This window comes from Dasypus novemcinctus, chromosome 3 (assembly GCF_030445035.2).
Source record: "Dasypus novemcinctus isolate mDasNov1 chromosome 3, mDasNov1.1.hap2, whole genome shotgun sequence".
Taxonomy (NCBI): Eukaryota; Metazoa; Chordata; class Mammalia; order Cingulata; family Dasypodidae; genus Dasypus; species Dasypus novemcinctus.
The window spans coordinates 152,894,938-152,917,840 of record NC_080675.1 but is presented as its reverse complement, the minus strand read 5'-3'; the positions used below and the strand labels follow the sequence as shown (position 1 = coordinate 152,917,840).

At 36.8% G+C, this 22,903-nt stretch overlaps 1 protein-coding gene across 5 annotated transcripts in view; it reads right to left on the bottom strand.

Moving 5' to 3' along the window:
• NRG4 (neuregulin 4) overlaps nucleotides 1–22,903 on the bottom strand; it is a 254,219-nt gene that overhangs the window by 39,548 nt on the left and 191,768 nt on the right. For all 5 annotated transcript variants that reach the window (XR_011648466.1, XM_012528895.4, XM_071214317.1 and 2 more), the window contains exon 5: nucleotides 3,004–3,150. Coding sequence is in view for 4 of the 5 variants with exons in the window: in XM_012528895.4 (XP_012384349.1) it covers nucleotides 3,004–3,150 (147 nt within the window). In the remaining variant the exon portion in view is untranslated. The remainder of the gene's footprint in view (nucleotides 1–3,003; nucleotides 3,151–22,903) is intronic.

Genomic DNA, 22,903 nt, shown 5'->3' with positions numbered 1-22,903 from the left:
GACAGATAGCCCTTCTTTGGAGCTGGTGTTTCTGCGTGATGGAATTGGACTCAGAGGGGATCTCTTTTCACAAGACTTGCATGCTACTTTATTGGAATTGTAGTCGGTGCTGGGTTTAAGATATATGTAGGGGATTCGAATCTCTGGACTGATAATATGACACCCAGGCCCAGAGCCTCAACAGACTTCAGCTCCTACACTTTGATTTATTGGACTTACTCCACTCAGCTAACATGGAGTTGAAGAAGGTCAACCACCACAACATAGAGCCTAGAGTGTCTACAACTGGAAGCGGGAGGAGTGCATCCAGTACCCATATGGAATCTAAGCCCTCACTTGACATAGATGTGCAATGGACACAACCAATCCAATGTCCACAGAGAAAATGTGGAATGGGTGTGGGAACGGTAGCCATGGGGGCTGCTGGGTGTGGGGAACGGGAGGAAGAGATGAGATGTGGAGGCGTTTTCGGGACGTGGAGTTGTCCTGGATAGTGCTTCACGGACAATTACGGGACATTATAGATCCCCCCAGGGCCCACTGGATGGAACGTGAGAGAGTCTGGGCTATGATGTGGACCATTGACTATGGGGTGCAGTGATGCTCAGAGATGAACTTACCAGGTGCAATGGATGTGTCATGATGATGGGAGAGAGAGTGTTGCTGTGGGGGGAGTGGGGGGCGGGGGCGGTGGGGTTGAATGGGACCTCATATTTTTCATAATGTAATTTTAAAAAATAAATAAATAATTTTTTTAAAAAAAGTTAAGAACCCCTGGTTAAAGTGATAGAATAAGAATAAGAGATAACCATTCAGCTTTTCTCCAGTCATTTGTAGTATTAATATTTAAAGTCAAGAATAAACTTAATTTTAAGGATGGCTATTCCAGTGATCTACAACTTTATAATAAATCACCCTAAAATTAGTGGCTTAAAACAATTTTGCTCTTACGGTTCTATGGGTTGACAGCTGAGCATTTTTTACTTGGGGGTATCTTGTGGTCATAGTCAACTGGCAGCTGAGTCTGGAGTCAGCTAAAGTTTCAGCTGAGCTGGTTGTCTGTGATGCCTCAGTCCAATGGCTGGCAGTTGACACTGGCTATTGGCTGGGAGCTCAGTTGGGGCTGGTGACCAGAATGCTTACATATGGTCTCCTCATTCTCTTTTGGCTTCTTGCAATCTGGTAGCTAATTCTAAGATGGAGCATCCCAAGGGCAAGTATTCTAAAAGGCAGTAGGCACAAGCTGCCAAGCCATTTAAAGGCTATGACATTAACAGGACCAATATCACTTCCACCATTTTCTGTTAGTCAAAGCAGTCACATGACCTGCCCAGATTCAAGGATGTAGAGAAATCCTCTCTTTTTTTAAAGCTTTTTCCCCACCCCTTCCCCCTTCCCCCCTTTCCCGCTTCCCCCCTTACTCCTCTCTTTCGCCCTCCTCCTCCCCCTCCCCCAGCCTTCTGTTCTTGCTGTGTCCATTCACTGTGTGATCTTCTGTATCTATTTCTCTTTTTGTCTTCTCTAGGATTCACCAGGATTTGATCCTGGGGACTTCTGATATGGAGAGAGGTTCCCTGTCACCTGCGCTACCTCAGTTCCTGGTTTCTGCTGCACTTCACCTTGACTCTCCTCTTCATCTCTCTTTTATTGCATCATCATCTGGCTGTGTGACTCACTTGCATGGGCTCTGGCTCACCACATGGGCACCAGGCTTGCTGCACAGGCACCCAGCTTGCCATGCAGGCATTGGCATGGGCACTCATGTGGGCACTTGGCTTGTTGCGCGGGCACTCCCATGGGCACTCGGCTCACCACGCAGGCACTGGCTCTCTGCGCAGACATGCTTTCTCTTCTTCTTCTTCATCAGGAGGCCCCAGGGATCGAACCCAGGTCCTCCCATATAGTAGGCAGAAGCCCTATCACCTGAGCCACATTTGCTTCCTAATTCTATTTCTTGATGGGGGAGTAGCAAGGTCACACTGCAGATAAGCATGTGGGATAGGGGGTAATCATTGTGGCAATCTTTGGAAAATACAGTCTGGTACAATGGACTTCTATTTAAATTTTTAAAATCTGTAGTATGATAAGAGATATGGGATGCTCAGATGATATATTTTGGAATAAAATGTATAATACCCATATTACAAAGAGCAAACACTCTCCAATTTTTAATTAACTTATAAATAAGTTAATTAAACTTTTTAATATAAACTTATTAAGCCCACTGTATATCTTTTATGACTCAGCTCCATTTGCACAAGTATATATGATAGCATTTAGTGTGCATTTAATAAATATAATTAATGATGAGGGTATGCTACCGGATATTTAATAAATTCTGTATTCACTTTACAAAATTTAAAAATATATATAAAGTACAAAACTGATGAATGTGGGTAATCTTCAGTGCCTAGCTTTGCTTCTTGCAAATAATTTTTCCTTTTATCTTTGATATGAGTTGCCATTCTCCCCAAAATAATTGTCTACTTATTTGTCTATTTCTACAAATTAATTTAAATCTCTGTGATGTTAGGGAACATGTTTACCTTATACGCTATTCTTTATGCTTAGCACAATGCCTGGCACATAGTAGGCAGTAAATAATTAACCTTAAATATTAACAATTTGTCTTAAACTTACATTTATAGGATTGCCTAAGTTTTTTCTTTTCTTTCACTTTCAAAATTACTTTAAGTAGACCTAACCCAAATACTGAGGTGTTTTTAGCATGAGTACTATAGTAAGTGTGGGTCCACTTTAATAGTTTTGAGAAGTCAAGGTAAATGATGACAGTAACAGTAACAAAGAACAAGCTGAGACTTTATTAAAGTACTTTAAAATAGAACATTAATTTAATAGCAAAAACTGTATTAGAGAGATAGCACTAAAAGGAAAACATTATATGGAAAAATATCTAGAACTAAAGGACCTATTGATTATTTGGTGAAATAATTACTTTATGCATTACTTTAATCTTCTCAAACCATGTTTCTATTTGGTTACCTGCAAAGGAAGTAGAGGGCTCCAATGATAAGTGTTCCCAGAACAGCCAGTACCATGAAAGCTGCAAACAGATCACTTTCAGTTTGGATGCTGGAGCTGGGGAGAAAAACCTCTTCACAACGGGCTCCTGTATAATTTTCAATGCATCTATAGAATAAAATATTAGATAAATAAATTGCATTCTCTGTTCCATTAGCTAATAGGAAAGCAAAAGTTTTCCAGCTGGTCTGAGGAAGGATGCTAATTTTTAGGCTGTGAACACAAAATAGACATACTTTCCTATAATGCTCACAGAGCTACAGTTATAACAAAATTTTTGCACTCTAATTTTTGCTGTCTTCCTTTTGCAGTTTTCTAATTGCTTAGAAGCTCCAGAGAATTTATAAATTATTCTTATTTATAAATTATTCCTATGCAAATTCGTTTGAAATTTGTTTTTCTGCATTTGAGGTAGATGTGGATCTAGATTCATTTTCCCTCAAAATTGCTAAGTGGTTATTCCAACCACGTTTATTAAATAATCATCCCCTTTCACACTGCTTAGCAATGACAATGTCAAATGTATATAGTAACATTTCTTAGTGCTTTTCTTTAATTATCTTATATGTCTAATCTTGGGCCTCTACCATGCTGCTTCAGTATTGTTGTTTTATAAGACATTTTAATATCTAGTAGTTCTATTCCCTACTTATTTTTCTATATAAGAATTTTTTTATATTCTCATTTGCCAATCAAATATTTTAAAGCCAATGATTTTAGCTCTTTAAAACAATATGACAAAGAAACATAATCTTTAGTATTACTATTCAGCTTGACTCCCTGTTAATATGTACAAAGGGCTATAAAACATAGAGATTGACAAAAATTTATGAGAATGACAATATGTGGCATTTGAAGTGAAGAATAGTGAGCAGATACCTTTATACCAATATTCATAGCACATTATTCACAGTAGTTAAAAAGTGGAAACAACCCAAGTGCCCATAAACAAATGAATGGATAAAACAAAATGTGATATGTACATACAATGAAATAATATCCAGCCATCAAGAGGAATGAAGTTCTGATACATGCTACAACATGGATAGACATTGAAAATCATCATGCTAAGTGACAGCATAAATAAGCCAGACACAAAAAGACAAAGATTGTATGATTTCACTTACATGAAATATCTAGAATAAGCAAATTCAGAGACAGAAAGTTGATTTGGGGTTACCAGGGGCAAAGGGGTGGGTAGAAAGGAATTGGTATTTATTGCTTAATAGGTATAGAGTTCCTGTTTGGTCTCATGAAAAAGTCTTGTTGATAGATGGTGGTGGTGGTAGCACAATATCATGAATGTAATTAATACCAGTGAATTGTACACTAAAAAGTGGTTAAAATGGGAATTTTGTATGTTACCAATAAAAAATGAATAGTATTTTAATATGCACTATTGTTTACTCACAAAGCAACTAAGAAATTAAATAATAAACCATATTTAGGAAAAATTCTGTGTAAATAGGTATATATATATTCTTTCAGTTAGTATTACCTAAAATAGAAATGTTGATTCTACTAAATCAAGTCTTTTCCTCCCCTCTTTCCAGCTTTGGTAAGTATTTTAAATTTTTATCTCCTCATCTTCCCCTCTAGACTAACAAGGATACAGGTCTAGAAAGTTACATGTGAACTAAAAATCAATGTGCTAGGGAGGCAGATGTGGCTCAAGCAGTTGGGTGCCCGCCTACCACATGGGATGTTCCAGATTCAATTTCCGGTGCCTCCCAAAGAAGATGAGCAAGACAGTGAGCTGATGGGATGGGCTGGCGCAGCAAGCTGACACAACAAGATGATGCAATGAGGAAACACAATGAGGGACACAAAAAGCAAGGAGCTGAGGTGGCGCAAGCAATTGGGTGCGTCCCTCCCATATGGGAAGTCCCAGGTTTGGTTCACGATGCTCCCTAAATAGAAGACGACGAGCACACAATGAACAGACAGCAACCACAAACAGTAAGGGGAGGGGGGAGAAATAAATAAATCTTTAAAAAAAACCCCAATGTGATAGACAACTGAAGCACTTTGTAAACAAGAGAAAAGAGCCATCAAGATATAGCAAGGGCTCAAGTTTAGGTAAAGTGAGCATGTGAAGGATATTTTATGATACCTGATATATTGTTACTAATTACACCTTCTACTAGCAATGTCAGTTTGACCAAAAAAGCAGGCTAGATTCTTTCAAGGTACTATAAAGATGGAATTGAGGAGAAAACTAAGGATAGGATATGAGTGGTAAACCTATGTGGAGCTAAAAATATTTTGGGAAATTCATGATTACCTAAAGTCTCTAAATATAAAATACTAACATTCCATAGTTAAGTCAGTTAAACAAGCATTACACGAAAATAATTTGTTTCCTTCTCTTCTAGCACCACCCACTCTCCAAAAGGGAATACACACACACATACACATATTAGCCAACATAGAGACTGACATAAAAATCAATACATACGCCATCACAAAACAGACAAGGAAAGGGGCATTCCACACAGTAAAGTAACAGGTTCTAAACTTAGTATGCCAGAATATGTATAAAATACCAAAAAGAAAGCTCCTCCAGTTTCTCTAATTGTTTTTATTTTTTTCAAACAGAATTCAAAAAGTAACCATTTTTGTGACTTCTAAAGGTTTTTAAAGAAAAGTTTTAGCCACTGAAATTCCTGGCATAGTTTTAAGATAATGTAAAAATGAGGTTCAGTTTCTATTCCAGAAAAGATGACTAGAACCCTAAAGATGCTAATCCTGAAATGAGACCGTCTAGCTCTTCTTGAAAAGAAAGATTTACATTTTTTAAAAAAAATTAAGTTATCACTCATATATAAACATAAACAATAACTGTATAGTAATAGTTGTGAATTTACAAAACAAACATATATAACATCAAACAGGACTCTCATAACTCACCCTACCACCAATTACTTGCATTGTTGTTAAACCTTTTTCATTAATGATTAAAGAGCATTGTCAAAATATTACTACTAACCTAACTATTTTTCCCCCAACCAACCCTATTATTATCTTTATATCATTTATATATGAACATATATAAACAATTTAGTGTATAGTAAAAGTTGTGAACTTACAAAGCAAACATGCATAACATCATACATGGGTCCCATACATCAACCCTCCACCAACACCTTGCATTGTCGTGAGACGTTTGTTAGAAATGATGAAAGAATATTGTCAAAATCTTACCACTAATCATAGTCCTCATCATACATTTGGTGTGTTTTTCCCCCAACCCACCCTATTATTATTTTTAAAATATATTTTTTATGATAGAAGTTATAAACTTATAAAACAATCATGCACATATGCAGAATTCCCAAACAACACCCCTCCATCAACACACCACACTGTGATGGAACATTTGCTACAGATAAGATAATATCTGATTGTTACCATGTCCATAGCATATACATTTGGCTCACATTTTCCATACTTCCTCATTACCAACATAGTAAATCTTTCGCATAGATAGAAGAATATTATATTATTACTACTAACCACAGTCCATAGGTCACTCCAGCTGTATTATTCCATGCTTCTCCACATTCCCAACATCCTGCAGTAGTGATATTACATTTGCTCCAGCTCACAAAGGATACTCTTGCATCTGTACTATCAACCACAATTCTCATCCACCTCTTGATTTACCATGCTATTCAGTTCCTAGATTATTCTCTAGCATTCTGTCAATTGGCATTTACATACCTAGACTGCCATTTTCAGTCACATCCCAATTTGTAAACTAGCTGTGTGTTACCATCCACTCTTTCCATTTCCACGCTTTTACAGTAAAGCCAATTAAAACTTCTACATACATTAAACATCAGTAAGCCACTCAGTCCTCTTATCTTCTTTAAGAATCCACCACCTACTGCAGGGACAGATGCTGGACATTGTAAGTCCTGCCATGGCCCACTGGGTGGCCTGGGGGAGAGTGTAAACTACACTGTAAACAATTATCCATGGGGTGCAGCAGTGCTCCAAAATGTATTCACCAAATGCAATGAAAGTGCGATGATGATGAAAGAGGTTATTGATGTGGGAGGAGTGGGGTGAGGAGGGTGGGAGGTATATGGGGACCTCATATTTTTTTAATGTAACACTTTTTTAAAAGTAGGCAGGGGGGGAGGGAATCCACCACCTACCACCAGGTCTTGATATTTTCCTAAATTTCTTATAAAAGTTTTATGGTTCTTGTTTTTATTTTTAGGTTTTTGATCCATTTTGAGTTAATTTTTGGATGAAGTGTGAGATAGGGGTCCTCTTTCTTTCTTTCGGCCATGAATATCCAATTCTTTCAGCACAATTTGTTGAATGGATTGTTCTGCCCGAGCTGTGTGAGTTTGACAGGCTAGTCAAAAATTACTTGACCGTACACATAAAGGTCTGTTTCTGAACCATCAATTTGGTTCCTTTGGTCTGTTGTGTCTGTCTTTAGGCTAGTACCATGCTGTTTTTACCACTATAGCTAGGTAATAAGATTTAAAGCCTGGAGATGAGGGTTTGCTTTTCCTTTTAATGATGTTTCTGGCTATTCAGGACCCCTTACCCTTCCAAATAAATTTGATGACCGTGTTTTCAATTTTTCCTGTAATGCTGGTGGAATTTTTATCTGGATTGCATTGAATCTATATATCACTTTGAGTAGAATTTACATCTTAATGATATTTAGTCTTCCAATCCATGAGCATTGAGTGTTCTTCCAGTTATTTAGGCCTTTTTAAATTTCTTTTAACATTGTGTTGCAGTTTTCTGAATACAAGTGCTTTACATAGTTGGTTAAATTTATTCCTGACTATTTGAGTTTCATCTGTCACATTTTATTTTCACCACTTTTGACAATTTTAGTTACTTTTATTGATATAATCTTCATTTCTAGACTCCTCCAGGCCTCTCTCTCCTGTCTTTCCTTCTTAGGCTCTAGCACAGCCTTTTGTATTTCCTGAAAATCTGGTCTCTTGCTTAGAAATTCTCTGTTTGTTTATCTGTGAATATTCTAATTTCGCCCTCATTTTTGAAAGAGTCTTGCTGGATATAAGATTCTTGGCTGGAAGTTTTCTCTTATAGTATCTTAAATATATCAGACCACTGTCTTCTTGCCTCTGTAGTTTCTGGTGAGAAATCAGCACTTAATCTTATTGGATATCCCTTATAAGTTATGCATTGCTTTTCTCTTGCTGTTCTCAGAATTTTCTCTTTGTCTTTGGCATTTGACATTCTGATGAGTATGTGTCTTGGAGTTGGTCTAGTCAAATTTTTTCTGATGGGAGTATGTTGGCTTCTTGGACATGGATATCTATGTCCTTTGATTGGGTTGGGAAATTTTCTACCATTATTTCTTCAAATATTCCTTCTGCCCCTTTTCCCTTCTCTTCTCCTTCTGGGACACCCATGACACATATGTTTGTATACTTTTTGCTATCATTTAGTTCCCTGAGACTTTGTTCAGTTTTTTTCTTCCTCTGTTCTTTTGTCTGTTCACTTTCAGAGGCCATTTCTTCAAGCTCACCAATCCTTTCTTCTGCCTCCTCAAATCTGCTATTATATGATTCCAAAGTTGTTTTAATTTCATTTATTGCACCTTTCAATCCCATAAGATCTGCTGTTTTTCTATGTATGCTTTCAAATTCTTCTTTGTGCTCATCCAGTGTCTTCTTAATTTCCTTAATCTCTTTATCCATCTCATTGAATTTATTAAGGAGATTTGTTTGAACATCTATGATTAGTTGTCTCAACCCCTTTATGTCATCTGGAGGCTTATCTTGTTCCTTTAACTGGGCCATATCTTCCTGTTTCTTGATGTGGATTGTGATTTTTTGTTGGTGACTTGGCATCTGACTTACTAGAGTATTTATTGTGGGTGCAGTTTTTCTCTTTAGTTTAGGGCTTCTTGCCCTTTCTCCCTTGCTTGTTGTGCGGTAGGAGCCAAACATGTAGTTGGTGCTGTAAGCTGTGGAGGCTCAAGCTGCTCTCATTGCACCAAAGACCAATGAAGCTTCTTCCAACTTTCTCTTTTGCCAGGGGTAGGAACAGAGTTACAGCTGTATGGAATAGGAATAACACAAGTCGTGCAGACCTAGACTGTAGTTGCCCAGAGAGACTGATAAAGCTTCATGCACCTTTCTTCCCTGCTTGGGGTGGGGACGGAGCTGCAGGTGTGGGCAGCTATCTATGCAGTGCAGGTCAAAGATGACCCCAGTTGCCCTGGTAGACTTCTGATTTTCGATCTGTGCCAGGCAAAGTTAACCGCACTTAGACCTGGATAGGCTGGTGCAGGGCCCACCAGCCTCTTCACTGCCAGAGGTGGGGCTAATGCGTAAGCTAGGACTGCAGGCCAATCTGGGTGAAAGAAACTGGTTCCTACCATCACTGTGATTTTGTATCAGTCTGGCTTCCCCTCAGGCTGGGGACGGAGTCAAAATGGGGCAGAGTCAAAATGGCAGCTACTGGCCTCTTTCTGACTTGGGCTGGTTCACACCTTAGCTGTTTCCTGTCTACCAATTAGTAGCCAAAATTGGTAGCTAACCATCTCTTCCTCCCCTGTTTTTGGGAAATGGAGCTTCAATTCCAGCCACAGAAAAGCTCCTGGGGTGGCTCGCACCGCCAGAGTAGGACAGTCACCGGCCTCTGCGGCTTGACCAGTAATTTCCCGGAGAGGGTGGCGCAGGCCCTGCAGCTTCGGTCTTAGGCTAGACCTGCAATCTCACCTGGATGGAAAGAAGCTGGTCCCCACCAGCACTGGGATTTTCATTCTGCCCCACTTCCCCTCATGCCAGGTGTGGAGTTAAGATGGTGGCTCCTGGTTTCTTTCTGACTTGGAGAGTTTCAAACTTTAGCTGTTCTCAGGATTATACTGTAGCCCGCTGAATTTAATGATCAATAGCTAAAATTGATGCCCAACCGCCCCTTCCACCTCCTTTTTGGGAGGTGGAGCTTTCAATTCCAGCCGTGGAACAGCTCCTGAGTCAGCTTGTGCCTCCCTCTGGTGGAGGATAGGCACCAGCCTCTGTGGCGTGGAGCGCTCTACTTATGAGTCTTCTCTGTAGACGGGCAGTCTCCTCCTTTCACTCCTTCAAGGATGTTACAGGATGCTCTTCTGGCCTCCTAGAGTCCCCAAACAGGTGCTCCAGCTAGCTCCAGAGAGCTCTGGATGTTTGCTAACTGCCCTGTAGCAGGAATTGACTCTAGGAGCTCCTTACTCTGCCACCATCTTGCTGGTTCTTGGAAGATTTACTTTTAAAATGCAATAACTCATTCCTCATGTTTCTTAAGGGTGGTCAAGCCTACATTAGATTGAAATTCAAGAAAGAAAAAGACAAACTAGTTGATGTAACTATAAATGCTTTATCTAGATAGATGATAAGTACATTGATTTGGAAGGAGTTAAGGGAATGGTATAAATATAAGCTAAGTTGTCAGGCCAGAATTCAAGCAAACCAAAAAAGACACATAAAGACTCATGTGTTCTTTTGTCTGACAGTTGGGGCAAAGCAAACTGTTATGTGCTCTTGTGGGAAAATTAAAACCTGATGGTATCTCTAAAGAAAGCAAAATCAAAGAAAATAACCAAATCATGTTATTTTTAAACAAGGTAAACCAGGATTTAAAGAAAGGCAAAGAAAAATTTAAATATGTTTGTTATCCAAGCAGTAGGATTGGCTAACCTAAAATGGATTTCAAAATTTCAGGCGTTATCATATTAAAAAGTAAACACTGCTAACTAATGAGTGTGTATAAGGATTCCACTTTTAAAGCTCCAGCTCATTTATGAAAATGATATGACCCCAACTAAGTCACAAATAGCAAATTTCAGGCAAGTGTAATTAGTCAACTCCTTTAGAGGATGAATTAAGTAGATACAGATAGACAACTGAAGTAAAACACAGAAAGGTCAAGTATTGCACCAGCATTTTATGCAGAACTAAGTAGTTTTCAGTCTTTATATAACTCTCTTGCTAAATTATTTCTGGACCTTACTTCTGCAAAGACTGCTACTACTGAGGTGAATACCAAGCACTGAGGGATGGCGCAAATTCTCCTGAATTTGAAAGATAAATGCTGGAACATGTACAAATGCTCAACTAGGTGAGAAATTGCAAAACTCAGGATCAAGTTACATGCATTGGTTTTCTGGCTGAATCCTAACAACTACCTGTCCCCCAAAACAGAAGTTGTGTTTAATACATTGAGCATGAAATAAATTCACTAGATTATGCAACACTCAGAGTAAGTAGTTACAACATCACCTTTGGCATGAATAAAAGAACCCAGTTTTTACTTATGTCAACAAACACAGTGCTATTTAACTTAAAGAATATTGAATTGTGAATCTGAGAAAAATCTGTTGTTGATTTTTTTGTCATTGTTCTGCACATTTTTTTATTTAACAATATATCTTTTCTTGATTCTTTTAAAATGTTACATAAAAAAATCTGGTTTCTTGACCCTATTCTCATGCTTATCAGCTGTGTGACCTTGAGCAAGTCACTCAAACTTTATATCAAAATAAAAATACCTGCTTTAAATATCTCATAGGGCTATTGTCAGAAACATATAAGATGTCTAAAAGTGTTTTGAACATTGAATTACATGATGCAATTAAAATGGATATTAAAGTAGACACTTTACAAAGGCAATGCTTAACTTCTAATGTTGGGCTACAGAGCACAAAATGCTTTAAAAAATTATCACTGGAAAAGGTTAAGAACACGGTGATCAAAAAATGTGCTATTATTTTATTAAATATTTTTCAGAAATAAGAGACAAGTTTATAATATTATCAAAGGGTCCCCTATCCAAATGGAAACTCAAAGTGAATGCCACTTCACTCTGTGGCTAATCTATATGGTTATCCAAGTTCAATCTGAAATCCATGAAAAATGGTAAAAACAAAAATGAAACTATTAGAAGTTTTCAAGAAACGCAAACTAACACCATTGGCTTATAACGCTTTAGTAGCCCAGGGCCATATAACAGAACACAAAGGTAGCCCAAATCCTATGAAACCCCTACCAAATTTTTATAGGTCAGGAACTTATAGCCAGGGAAAAACAGCTTATGACTTTTGCCTCTTTCATTCACTAGTGCTATAAATGTAACTTGACTAAGAACCCAGATTTTTAATAGTATCTAGAAATATTTAGCTAATTTTCATTTTTGCAAAAAATTGTTAAATATGGCACTAGTACCATTAAAACCAATAATTATCAGCACTTCATGTGTAAATATAATCTAAGCCCAGCTAAAAAGTGAAATCTCATGTTAGATTGTTTGATGATTGACTGCAGAAAAAAAAATTGAATAAAGAATAATTAAAATAATTATTAAAATAATTAAAATAATTAAACTAATGAATAATGAGTGATGGAAGCATGTCAATGAGGGTAAGAAACTCACGTAAAGCAGGGCCTTCATCATTGAATGCGTACATTGGTTGGTCTCCAATGAAGACTTTTTGGAAGAGACTAACTGCTTAGTTTACCAAAGTACTAATGTAAAAATTTGTATTTTTAAAAAATTTTCTTAATGTTCTGCTTTCTCCTTATAAACAAAATAAATAGCTCAATTGCTCAAGTCTTTGCTCTACTTTATTTTGCCTACGTAAAAAAGCAAAACAAAAATCCAGGAAGAAATCTAAAACTGCTCTTTAAAAAAATCATTTAAAAAGAGATCAGAGGAAAAATAAAGCCATAAGCAAAAAATGTCTATGATGTTATGATGCTTGGTATAAAATCTGTACATATACTTGTATATACAAAGGCTTTACTTATTCATAAAAAGTGGTATATATCAGCTTTACTTTCTTTTAGGTAATAATTTCAGTAAATATAAAATTATAAATAACAAATTATATGAATGGGCCCTCCAATTGTAGACCCTTTTCCCTTTTCATGTTTTGGGAAAACTTTAAGGTTCATTAAGATTATAAACAGGGAATATCTGGAAAGATTTATGCTCTTAAAATCACCAGACACTCAGGTAAACTACAGTTCTAAATGGACAGTATTCATGCTGGCATCTTACCTTCCCAGGCTTCAGGTCTCAACAACCTTCTAATGCCCCAACTTGGAATAAGACAAAGAGAAGCCAGCATCAGTTCACTTCCTGACAAAAGAAGTTAAGTATTAGAGCTGGGCAAGAGTCACAGTTGTCACTTTGCACAGTATTCCTATGTTGAAAATGAAATTTTACTGATGAGATAATGAAATATTTTTCAGTTGCTTCAAAAAGAAATAGTGGAGGATAAAGACACTGTCTAAATGTATAAGCAAAATTTAGAAGCAATTGCCTAACTTAACATAACTTCCTTATGCAACAACAGAAAGAAAACGAAAGGGTTTTAAATTAGGGTGTACATTGCCTTTCAATGGCAATATGCATGTGAACACAGCAATGAGCTAACCCAAGTTAGTTCCGATTGTAGTGTCTAGTCTTGGACAAGTGAGACCAATCAGTAAGACAAACTCACGCAGATGACAACACCTAAGAGAGCAGGTATGTTCCCATTGTTTCAAAATCATATCCTGCCAGGTTGGATGAACATAGTGTGGTCTACTGGAAAATGTTTTAAGAAGATTTATCTTCTGTTAAGTTTTGCTTTGAGCACAGTGAGGTCAAGAAGGAGATATCACTTGTTTCTGCAGAGAATATTAATGAAAAATTTTGATCAGAAGTAAGGTTACTAAAATAAAAAGTATTAAAATGGAGAGCTAAATAGAGCAATTGTATTATTCATTTGCAACTGTTCATTATAAGCTTTAGGGCTGTTATTTCCTTTCTGTAAATATGGTCTAAAGATCAATCAAAATGCTGATGTTTAATAAAGTATGTGGTACAGTGCCAAAAGTCAAAGGAAAGAGGACTGTGCTCTGATTAATATGGTAGCAGCTTGAACTCTTTGTCCTTGAACCACAACTTTCTACTTAATTTCGAGATGAAGAGACAGAAGTCTAATCAAAAAAGAGTGCCAACAACCAGCCTATCTTAACTAGTTGATCTTAAGAAAACTTTACACTTTTCAATCATTAATAAAACAACTCACAAAATCCTGACAAGTCCTTCTGTAAACTAGTTTAGAAAAACATGGGGACAGTGAATTCCAGCAGAAATGCTGACATAAATACAATGTACAATTAAATGAGGCAACAGGCCAAACACAAGCCCAATAAATGGTTTTCTTCCATTTTCCAATTGTAAGTAATCCTTAACCTCTGTCATTTTAATTTCATAAACCTAGCCTTGCATACATTCCAGTTTGTACTCCTAAATTGCCTCTCATGCATGGAGTTCAGTCCTTATCACCTGACAAATGCTGATATCCAGCAGGGGGACAGCCACTCTTATGGGTAGGGGAAGTGGCTTGGCCTCAGCCAAGGCAGCAGGGACACTTCCTGGTCTGAAGCTCTGGCTGTGTGGGCAGATACCTCTTGGGAACACACCACTGGGAAGGACTTAACCATCAGGCTTAGGGAACCAGAGTTTCAAAAGTCACCCTGGGGAACGACTGCAACACATACCTCTTTGCTAAGTCCAACCTCCTCTACCACAAAGCTCTACCTCCATGCAGTGCAATGATTGCCTCTGAGGAGAGCCTTAGGATGAATCACAAGATGCATAGAGGAAAGTGAAGCAACAAGTGAAGGCCTCACCTAACTGGTGATGCAGGGATAGGTGAAGACAAACTCCCTACCTCAACCCTTGCTCCAAAGACCCAGTGAGTGCCTTTTGGAAGGAAGGTTGAAAGACTGGAGGCTAACTGATCTTCTGTCTAATTTGGCTACAAAGCCAAGGGCAGGAAAGCGCTGCTACCTCATTTGTTCTCCAGTGAAAGACTCTGAGATGGATGAAAAAAAGGACTATAGATGTCCTGTATAGTGTATCTTTCTGGGTTACCTGATTTTAGAGACGCCTGTGGTTTTCACTGATAGCGAGTGTTTCACTTGTCTTTAACAGCTCTGTAAACTGTAGAAAACTTATAGTAATATAAATGATTCTTGCCCATAGGAATGCAAATGATTTTGTCTAGTAGAATAGATTGCCCTGTGGATATTGATATTGATCATGCCAATTTGTAAATTCATTTCAGCATGTCTGAGTGACTAAACGTGTGTGTGCTGTTTAATTCTCCTTTGAGCCAGTTATAACATCATATTGGCTCCCTCATTAATTAATGAGTTAATTTTGCATATATATAAAAGTCACAACTTTGCGTTTTATAAAATCTCATTTTAAACCCTTTTTCTTAAAGGAGGTACCAGAGAGTGAACCCAGGACCTCCTACATGGGAAGCAGACACTCAACCACTGAGCACCACCTGTTCCCCTAATATTAAACACTCTTGATGGTCCTCCACTGAAATACCTAATGGATTCATCTGATGAGTTAGATAAACTGAATTACCAAAAAAGAGCACCTCACGGGCAGCTTAAGCCCAGGCATGACTTTTCTTGGCTCACAAAGATGAATCCTAAGCTGCAATTGATCTTTGACTTTGCTGGCTCTCTGTTTTTCTAGCTTTTTAGCCTCTCTATTAATTTTGTGTTTAGTTTTTATTTTTGGATTACGTATATTTTTTTCCCATTGACGGGAGCAATGATAAGGAATGTGGCATTATAGCCTGACCTTCTGATGATTTCTGTAGATGGATGATATCTATCAACTCTCTAAGGTGTGGGAGATGACAGAAAATTTGGTTTGTTAGATTTTTTTAAATTGTTTCTATTTTTAGCTCAGGACAATTAATAATTTTGTGCCCACTGGAAAGAACAACCACTCTTGGTTTTGTGTTTTGTGAGATTTTGTGTTTGTGTGTTTACTTTTGACCTGTGCAAAAATTGTAGATCTCATTATAAGTTTTGTCTACCTGAAATTCAGAAATTCATTCTGCATGAAGTATTTTCCTATATCCAGAGGATATTGGTAAATTATATTATAATGCCTCAGAGAAAAATAAGCATTTATATAAACTGAATATTCTAAAAATTGTTCCAATAAAGAAATTGAACTTATAATACTTTAAATGTGCCAGATCAACTAAAATTATTCTCAGTGAAATTAAGAAACATTTTAAGAATCCACTCCACATTAATAAGCAGAAGTCTTTGGTAAACAAGACTAGTTTAATAATATTGATTTAATAAGAACAGCTATATCTTTTCTCTGATTTATCAATGTTAAGCATAACACAAGTGCAATTTTATTCAACTTGGGTTTGCTTCTCCTAAATCAGACAATTTAACAATCAAATAAGCTAACATTATTCCTACATATTGTTAAAAATTATGAAAATTGTAACACTGTATTCAACTAAATTGAATCATGTTTCTGACAAACTTTTTATTTCAGCCATATTGTTTTGTAGTATGTCAGTTTGAAGGTAATTTCCAAGGTAATGTAAAGTCTTAGACTGATACTAAATTGGATTAGGGAATGGATATCATTATACATTTAGCTAATTTTTAAGATAGGATACTGAAACATTAATCACTAAGCATAATTTTAAGTTTACATACTTTTGCCTTTTATATAAAGGCTGTAGCTCTGGCTTGTGTTAACGAATATATTCATTTTTGCAACTTTAAGAAGTTGTATAAAGGTGTGTGTGCAGGCAGGAAATTATATGTTCTTGAGCTTTGTCAGTTGAAAAAAATGCATGTGAAGAATAGACAATTCTCAATTATCTTCCCTCCAGTTTTCTCGGTGAAATGGAAATTACTTAGTTGAAAATTATAACTAGTATACATAGTGAGACTCTACAAGGAACAATAGCGAAGGAAAGATACACTGTGTATGTGCTTTTGATTTTTCAAGGAAGAACAGTTGTTTTGTCCAAAAATAGTTGTTCTCAGGCTTTTTGGTCTCAGAACCAAAAGATTCTAGGATTTGTTGAGGACCCTAAAGAGCTTTTATGTATATGGGTTAGAATTGCTGGTATTTATTATATAAATGGAAACAGAAATTTTAAAAATAATTATTAATTCATTTGAAGATCACAATAATGAACACATATCATGTTAACATAAATAACATCTTAGTATTATTATAAAAATGATTTTGAGCTCATGGGATCCCCGAGAAAGAACCAGGGATAACTAAAGTGTCGTTTTATCCCAGACTATCAAAAAAGCATAATGAAGGATAGAACTTGGGAAGCAAATTTTATTTTCTTTGTCTTATAATATCTGAGTTTGAAAAGAACCTCCATGAAATGTGTTAAAACTCTAGTAAAGTTTCCTCAGTTTTGCTTTCTTGGTTTACTGGAATGCTTTCACCTACAATATGAAAGGTTATTTTTTACTTTCTTTGTAATACATGTAAAGAGCAGAGTTGCTGTATCTTACCAGAATAATTTTCTGTGCTTTATCTTACTTTGTTAAATTTTCAATTATTTATGGAAAACAAAAATGAATTTTAAAAAACTAAGGATTTTACAACTGCGTTACTTTCTATGTTTATTTTTAAATGCTTTGTTGTCACTTTGACTAAATAGGAAACCCAGTATTTTTTCTCAGGCACCTATGATACTATCTTAATCAAGTGCCTAAATCTCTTCTAACAACTTTTTTTTTTTTTCCTTCCCAAAATTGGATCCTAAATATAAAAAAGAAAATTCAAAATGTCTTTTATACCTAAAAGTAGTTTTGAGGGAAGCTGATGTGGCTCAATGGATGGAGCATCCGCCTACCACATGGGAGGTCCAGGGTTCAAACCCAGGGCCTCCTGACCCGTGTGGAGCTGACCCATGCGCAGTGCTGATGCATGCAAGGAGTACTCTGCCACACAGGGGTGTCCCCCACATAGGGAGTCCCATGCGCAAGGAGTGCGCCCCGTAAAGAGAGCTGCCCTGCGCGAAAAATTGCAGCCTGCCCAGGAGTGGTGCCTCACACACAGAGAGCTGACGCAGCAAGATGACACAACAAAAAGAGACACAGATTCCCAGTGCCACCGACAAGGATACAAGTGGACACAGAAGAACACACAGTGAATGGACAAGTAAAAATACTTTTGCAATTTCCCAGATGACCCCTGGAAAATCACACAGAGATATGTCTTTCACCTGAAAAAAATAGAGGTGATAGAAATAATTATAATAGTAACACATCAAACAAAAATATCCGGATGTTCTCAGATATTTGTTAATGCCCTAGCTGTCCTAACTCAGCTTTTAATTTCAGGGAAAACATGGATCAAAAACCCTTATGAAATTAAATTCCAAATAGAGAAATTAACTCTTCTCCATTTTAATATTACTGGTTACAGAAATAAATTAACCACAGCCATTAAACATCTGTCACCTACATAAGTTTCTGTTTTAATTTGATTCTTGCTATAAGCTATTGGCCAGAGTTTGTGTTCTCAACAACAAATGAAGGACAGTTCTAGTACCTCAAAGAGAAGGAACGTATCAGGTACTGCAAACTTTATTTGAGAAGTTGTAGATTTACAGAAAAATCATGCAGATAGTACAGACTTCCCATGTTTTCCCCCTCACACATACAGTTTTCCCCAAAATTAACATTTACATTAGTGTGTGCTGGAGTGGATTGAATTGTGTACCCCAGCTTGGACACGGTCTCTGTCATGGTCTGCATCCTGGTTGGTGTGAACCCACTGTAAATAAGATCTCTTTAAGCTGTGACCTCAGTTAAAGTGGCCCAAATGAATCAAGTTGGACTCTAATCTGGATTCCTGGAGACCTATATAAGCAGAATGAAAGTCAGATGGAGAAAAGCCACAGGTAGCTGCCAGGAGCTGGAAGTCAACAGAATTGGAAGAATTGGAAGAAGCCAGGAGAGGCTGCCATGTGCCTTACCATTGTGACAGAAAAGCCAGGGACCAAGGGTCACCTGCAGCCAGCCCCAAGAATGCCACAGTTGTCTTGGAAATAGCATTGCTTTGCTGACACTTCAACTTTGGACTTCTCCTAGCCTCAAAACCATGAACCAATAAATTCCCATTGGAAAGCTCGTGCAGCAAGATGACACAACAAAAAGAGACACAGAAGAGAGATAATAAGAGACATAGCTGAGGTGGCACAAGAGAATGATTGCCTATCTCCCACTCTGGAAGGTCCCAGCATCAGTTCCCAAGAACACGGAACGAATGGACAGAGAGGGCAGACAATGGAGGGAGGACAGAGAAATAAATAAATAAAAATCTTAAAAAAAAAAAATCCCATTCCTTAAGCCAACCCATTATATCATATTTGTTTTAACAGCTAGGAAACCAAAACAGATGCCTTTGTTACAAATGATTAAACAAAATTATAATTATACTATTAACTATAGTCCATAGTTTACATTAGGGTTCACTCTGTGTTTTACAGTCCTATGTTTTTGTTTTTAATTTTTACTCTGATGACAAATATACAACCCAAATTTGCCATTTTTCCCAATTATTATTAAACAATTATACAATTCAGTGTTATTAATTACTTTCACAATTTGTGCTACCATCACCACCATCCATTACCAAAACTTTACAATGAACCCAAATAGAAATGCTATGTCAATTAAGCATTAACTCCTCATTCCTCACCCTCACCTGGTCCTTGGTATACTGTATTATAGTTTATGAATTTGTTTGTTCTAATTGTTCCATATCAAGGAGATTCTTTTGTGTCTGGCTTACTTCTCTCAACAGGATGTCTTCATTGCTCATCTACGTTGTCAAATGTATCAGAACTTCATTTCTTTTATGGTTGAATAATCTATTGTGTAGATACACCACATTTTGTTTATTTCATCTGTTGATGGACACTTGGCTTGCTTCCACCTTTTGGTTAATTGTGAATAATGTCACTGTGAACATGGTGTGAAAATACCTGTTTGATACCCTGCTTTAAGTTCTTTTGAGTATAAATCTGACATGGGATCCATAAGTCATATGGTAATTGTTTAACTTTCTGAGGAACTGCCAAACTGTTTTCTTCTGTACCTGAATCATTTTATATTCTTACCAACAATGTATGAGTGTTCCTATTTCTCCATAACCTCTCCAACATGTGTTATTTTTTTTTTAATAGTAGCCATTCTAGTGGGTATGAAATAGTATCTCATTGTAGTTTTGATTTGCATTTCCCTAATGGCTAATGATGTTGAACATGTCCTATTGGCCATCTGTATATTTTTTTTGGAGGAATGTCTATTCAAATCTTTTGCCATATTTTTAATTGGATTGTTTGTCCTTTTGTTGTTGTTGTTGAGTCTTAAAAGTTTTTTTATATATTCTGGATATTAACCCCCTATCAGATATATGTTTTCCAAAGATGTTCTCCGTTTCTGTAAGTTGTCTTTTAACTTTCTTTATAAAGTCCTTTGATGCACAAAAGTTTTAAAATTTTTGATGAGGTCCCATTTATTTTTTTTCCTTTGTTGCTTGTGTTTTTGGTGTAAAGTCTAAAAAGCCATTGCCTAACATAAGGTCCTGAAGATGTTTCCCTATGTTTTCTCCTTGGAGTTTTATAGTTTTGGGTTTTATACTTAAGTCTTTGATCCGTTTTGAGTTAATTTTGGTATATGGTGTGAGGTAGCTGCCTACCTTCATTCTTTTTTGTACTGGTATGCAGTTTTCCCAGTACCATTTGTTGAGACAAATTTTTCCCCACTGAGTAGATTTTGTACCCTAGTCAAAAATCAGTTGTCCATAGATAAGAGTTTATTTCTGAACATGAAATTTGATTCCATTGGTCTATATGTCTGTCCTTGTGCCAATACCATGTTGTTTTTACATTGTAGCTTTATAAGACATTTTAAAATTGGTAAGTGTGAGTCCTCCACCATTGTTTTTCTTTTCAAGAACATTTTGGCTATTTGTGGTCTCTTATCCTTCCATACAAATTTGATGACTGATTTTTCCATTTCTGTAAGAAAGGTTGTTGGAATTTTGATAGGGATTGCATTGAATTTATAAATGATTCTGGGTGGAATTGTCATATTTGCAATATTTATTCTTCCAATTCAGTTATTTATGTCTTCATAATTTCTTTCAGCAATAGTTTGTAGTTTTGTGTACAAGTCCTTTTTGTCCTTAAATTTATTCCTAGATATTTGATTCTTTCACTTGCTCTTGTAAATGAAATTTTTTCTTGATTTCTTCTTCAGATTGCTCAGTAGTAGGATATAGAATCAATGCTAAATTTTGTGTGTTGATCTTGTACCCTACCACCTTGCTGAATTTGTTTATTAACTCCCTGAGTTGGTTTTTTCATTTGTTTGCTTGTTGGTTTTTTTTGTTTTTTGTTTGTTTTTGTTTTTAGGGGCACTGGGAACTGAACCCAGGACATCCCCTCCTGTGTGGAAAGCAGGTGCTCAATCACTTGAGCCATGTCTACTCCTGTCTTTTTAATGTCTTTTATTTCTTTAGCTATGTTGTCTATCAACTCAAAGGTTGAAAGCTTCCTCTCTAAGATCAGGAACAAAAGAAGGATGTCCCCATCACCCTTGTTTTTCAACATTGTGCTAGAAGTTCTAGCTAGAGAAATCAGGCAAGTGAAAGAAATAAAAGGCATTGAAATTGTCATTTGCAGATGACATGATTCTATATTTAGAAAATTCTGACAAATCTACAACACAGCTATTAAAGTTAATGAGTTCAACAAAATAGCAAGATACAAGATCAACATACATAAATCAGTAGTGTTTCTATACACTAGTAATGAGCAAGCTGAGAAGGAAATTTTTTAAAACTCCATTTACAATAGCAACAAAAAGCCCTCAAATATCTGGGAATTAATTTGACCAGGAATGTAAAGGATCTGTATTCAGAAACCCTGCTAAAAGAAATCAAAGAAGACTTAGACAAATGCAAGAACATTCCATGTCCATGGATTGGAAGACTAAACATTCTGAAGATGTCATTTCTACCCATACTGATTTATAGATTCAATACAATCCCAACCAAAATTCCAACAGCCTACTTTACAGAAATACAAAAGTCAACTACCAAATTTATTTGGAAGGGAAAAGGGCCCTGAATAGCCAAAAATGCCCTAAAAAAGAAGAGTGAAGTTGGAGGATTCCTGATTCCTGATCTTGAAGTGTATTATAAATCTATAATGGTCAAAAGTCAATGGGCCTTATTTTGAAATATATGCTCCCCAGTGTAAGAGAGTTAGACTAATTTATAATTTCCCTACACATGGCTATTCCGCCCCTTTTATTTGAACCTATAATTAGCACTAGTTAAATATATGTCCTAGAGACTTAAGTCTTCAGTCTGTTCATATGCCAGTTGAGCCCTGAATCTCAACAGAGTTGCAACACCTACTCACCAGTTCATTGGAATCACCCAGGACAACTAACAAAAGGATGATGGTAGACAATGCCCATTCCAGGAAGCAGAGAGTGTCTACAACTGCAAGAAATACAGTTCTACCCATCTTCCCCATGGGATCTAAGCTCTTTCTCAATCTGAGACTGGGTGGGCATCACCAACCCAAAATCCTCAAGATTGAGGAATAAACAAACATAAGGGTGGGAAGCAACTGTAGACTAAAGTAGATTTATGATTACTCTAGCAATGGAAGAACTTGTATCACTGATATAAAGGCAGTGGCCACTAGAGGTTCTGAGGGGAGGGGAAGAAAAGAATATGTGCAACATGGGGGCATTTTCAGGACATTGGAATTGTCCTGTTGGCATTGCAATGATGGATACAGATCATTATTTTCAAATAATTTCATTTTTTCTTATCAAATTGTGCAGGGCAAAGTGTAAAGTATAATGTGAACTACAGTCCTTGGCTAGTATTGTGCTTCAATATGTGTTAATGTGGGAAAGTGTGGGAGGCAGAAGGGGTAGGGTATACGAGAATCCCCTATATTTTTTATGTAAAATTTATGTAA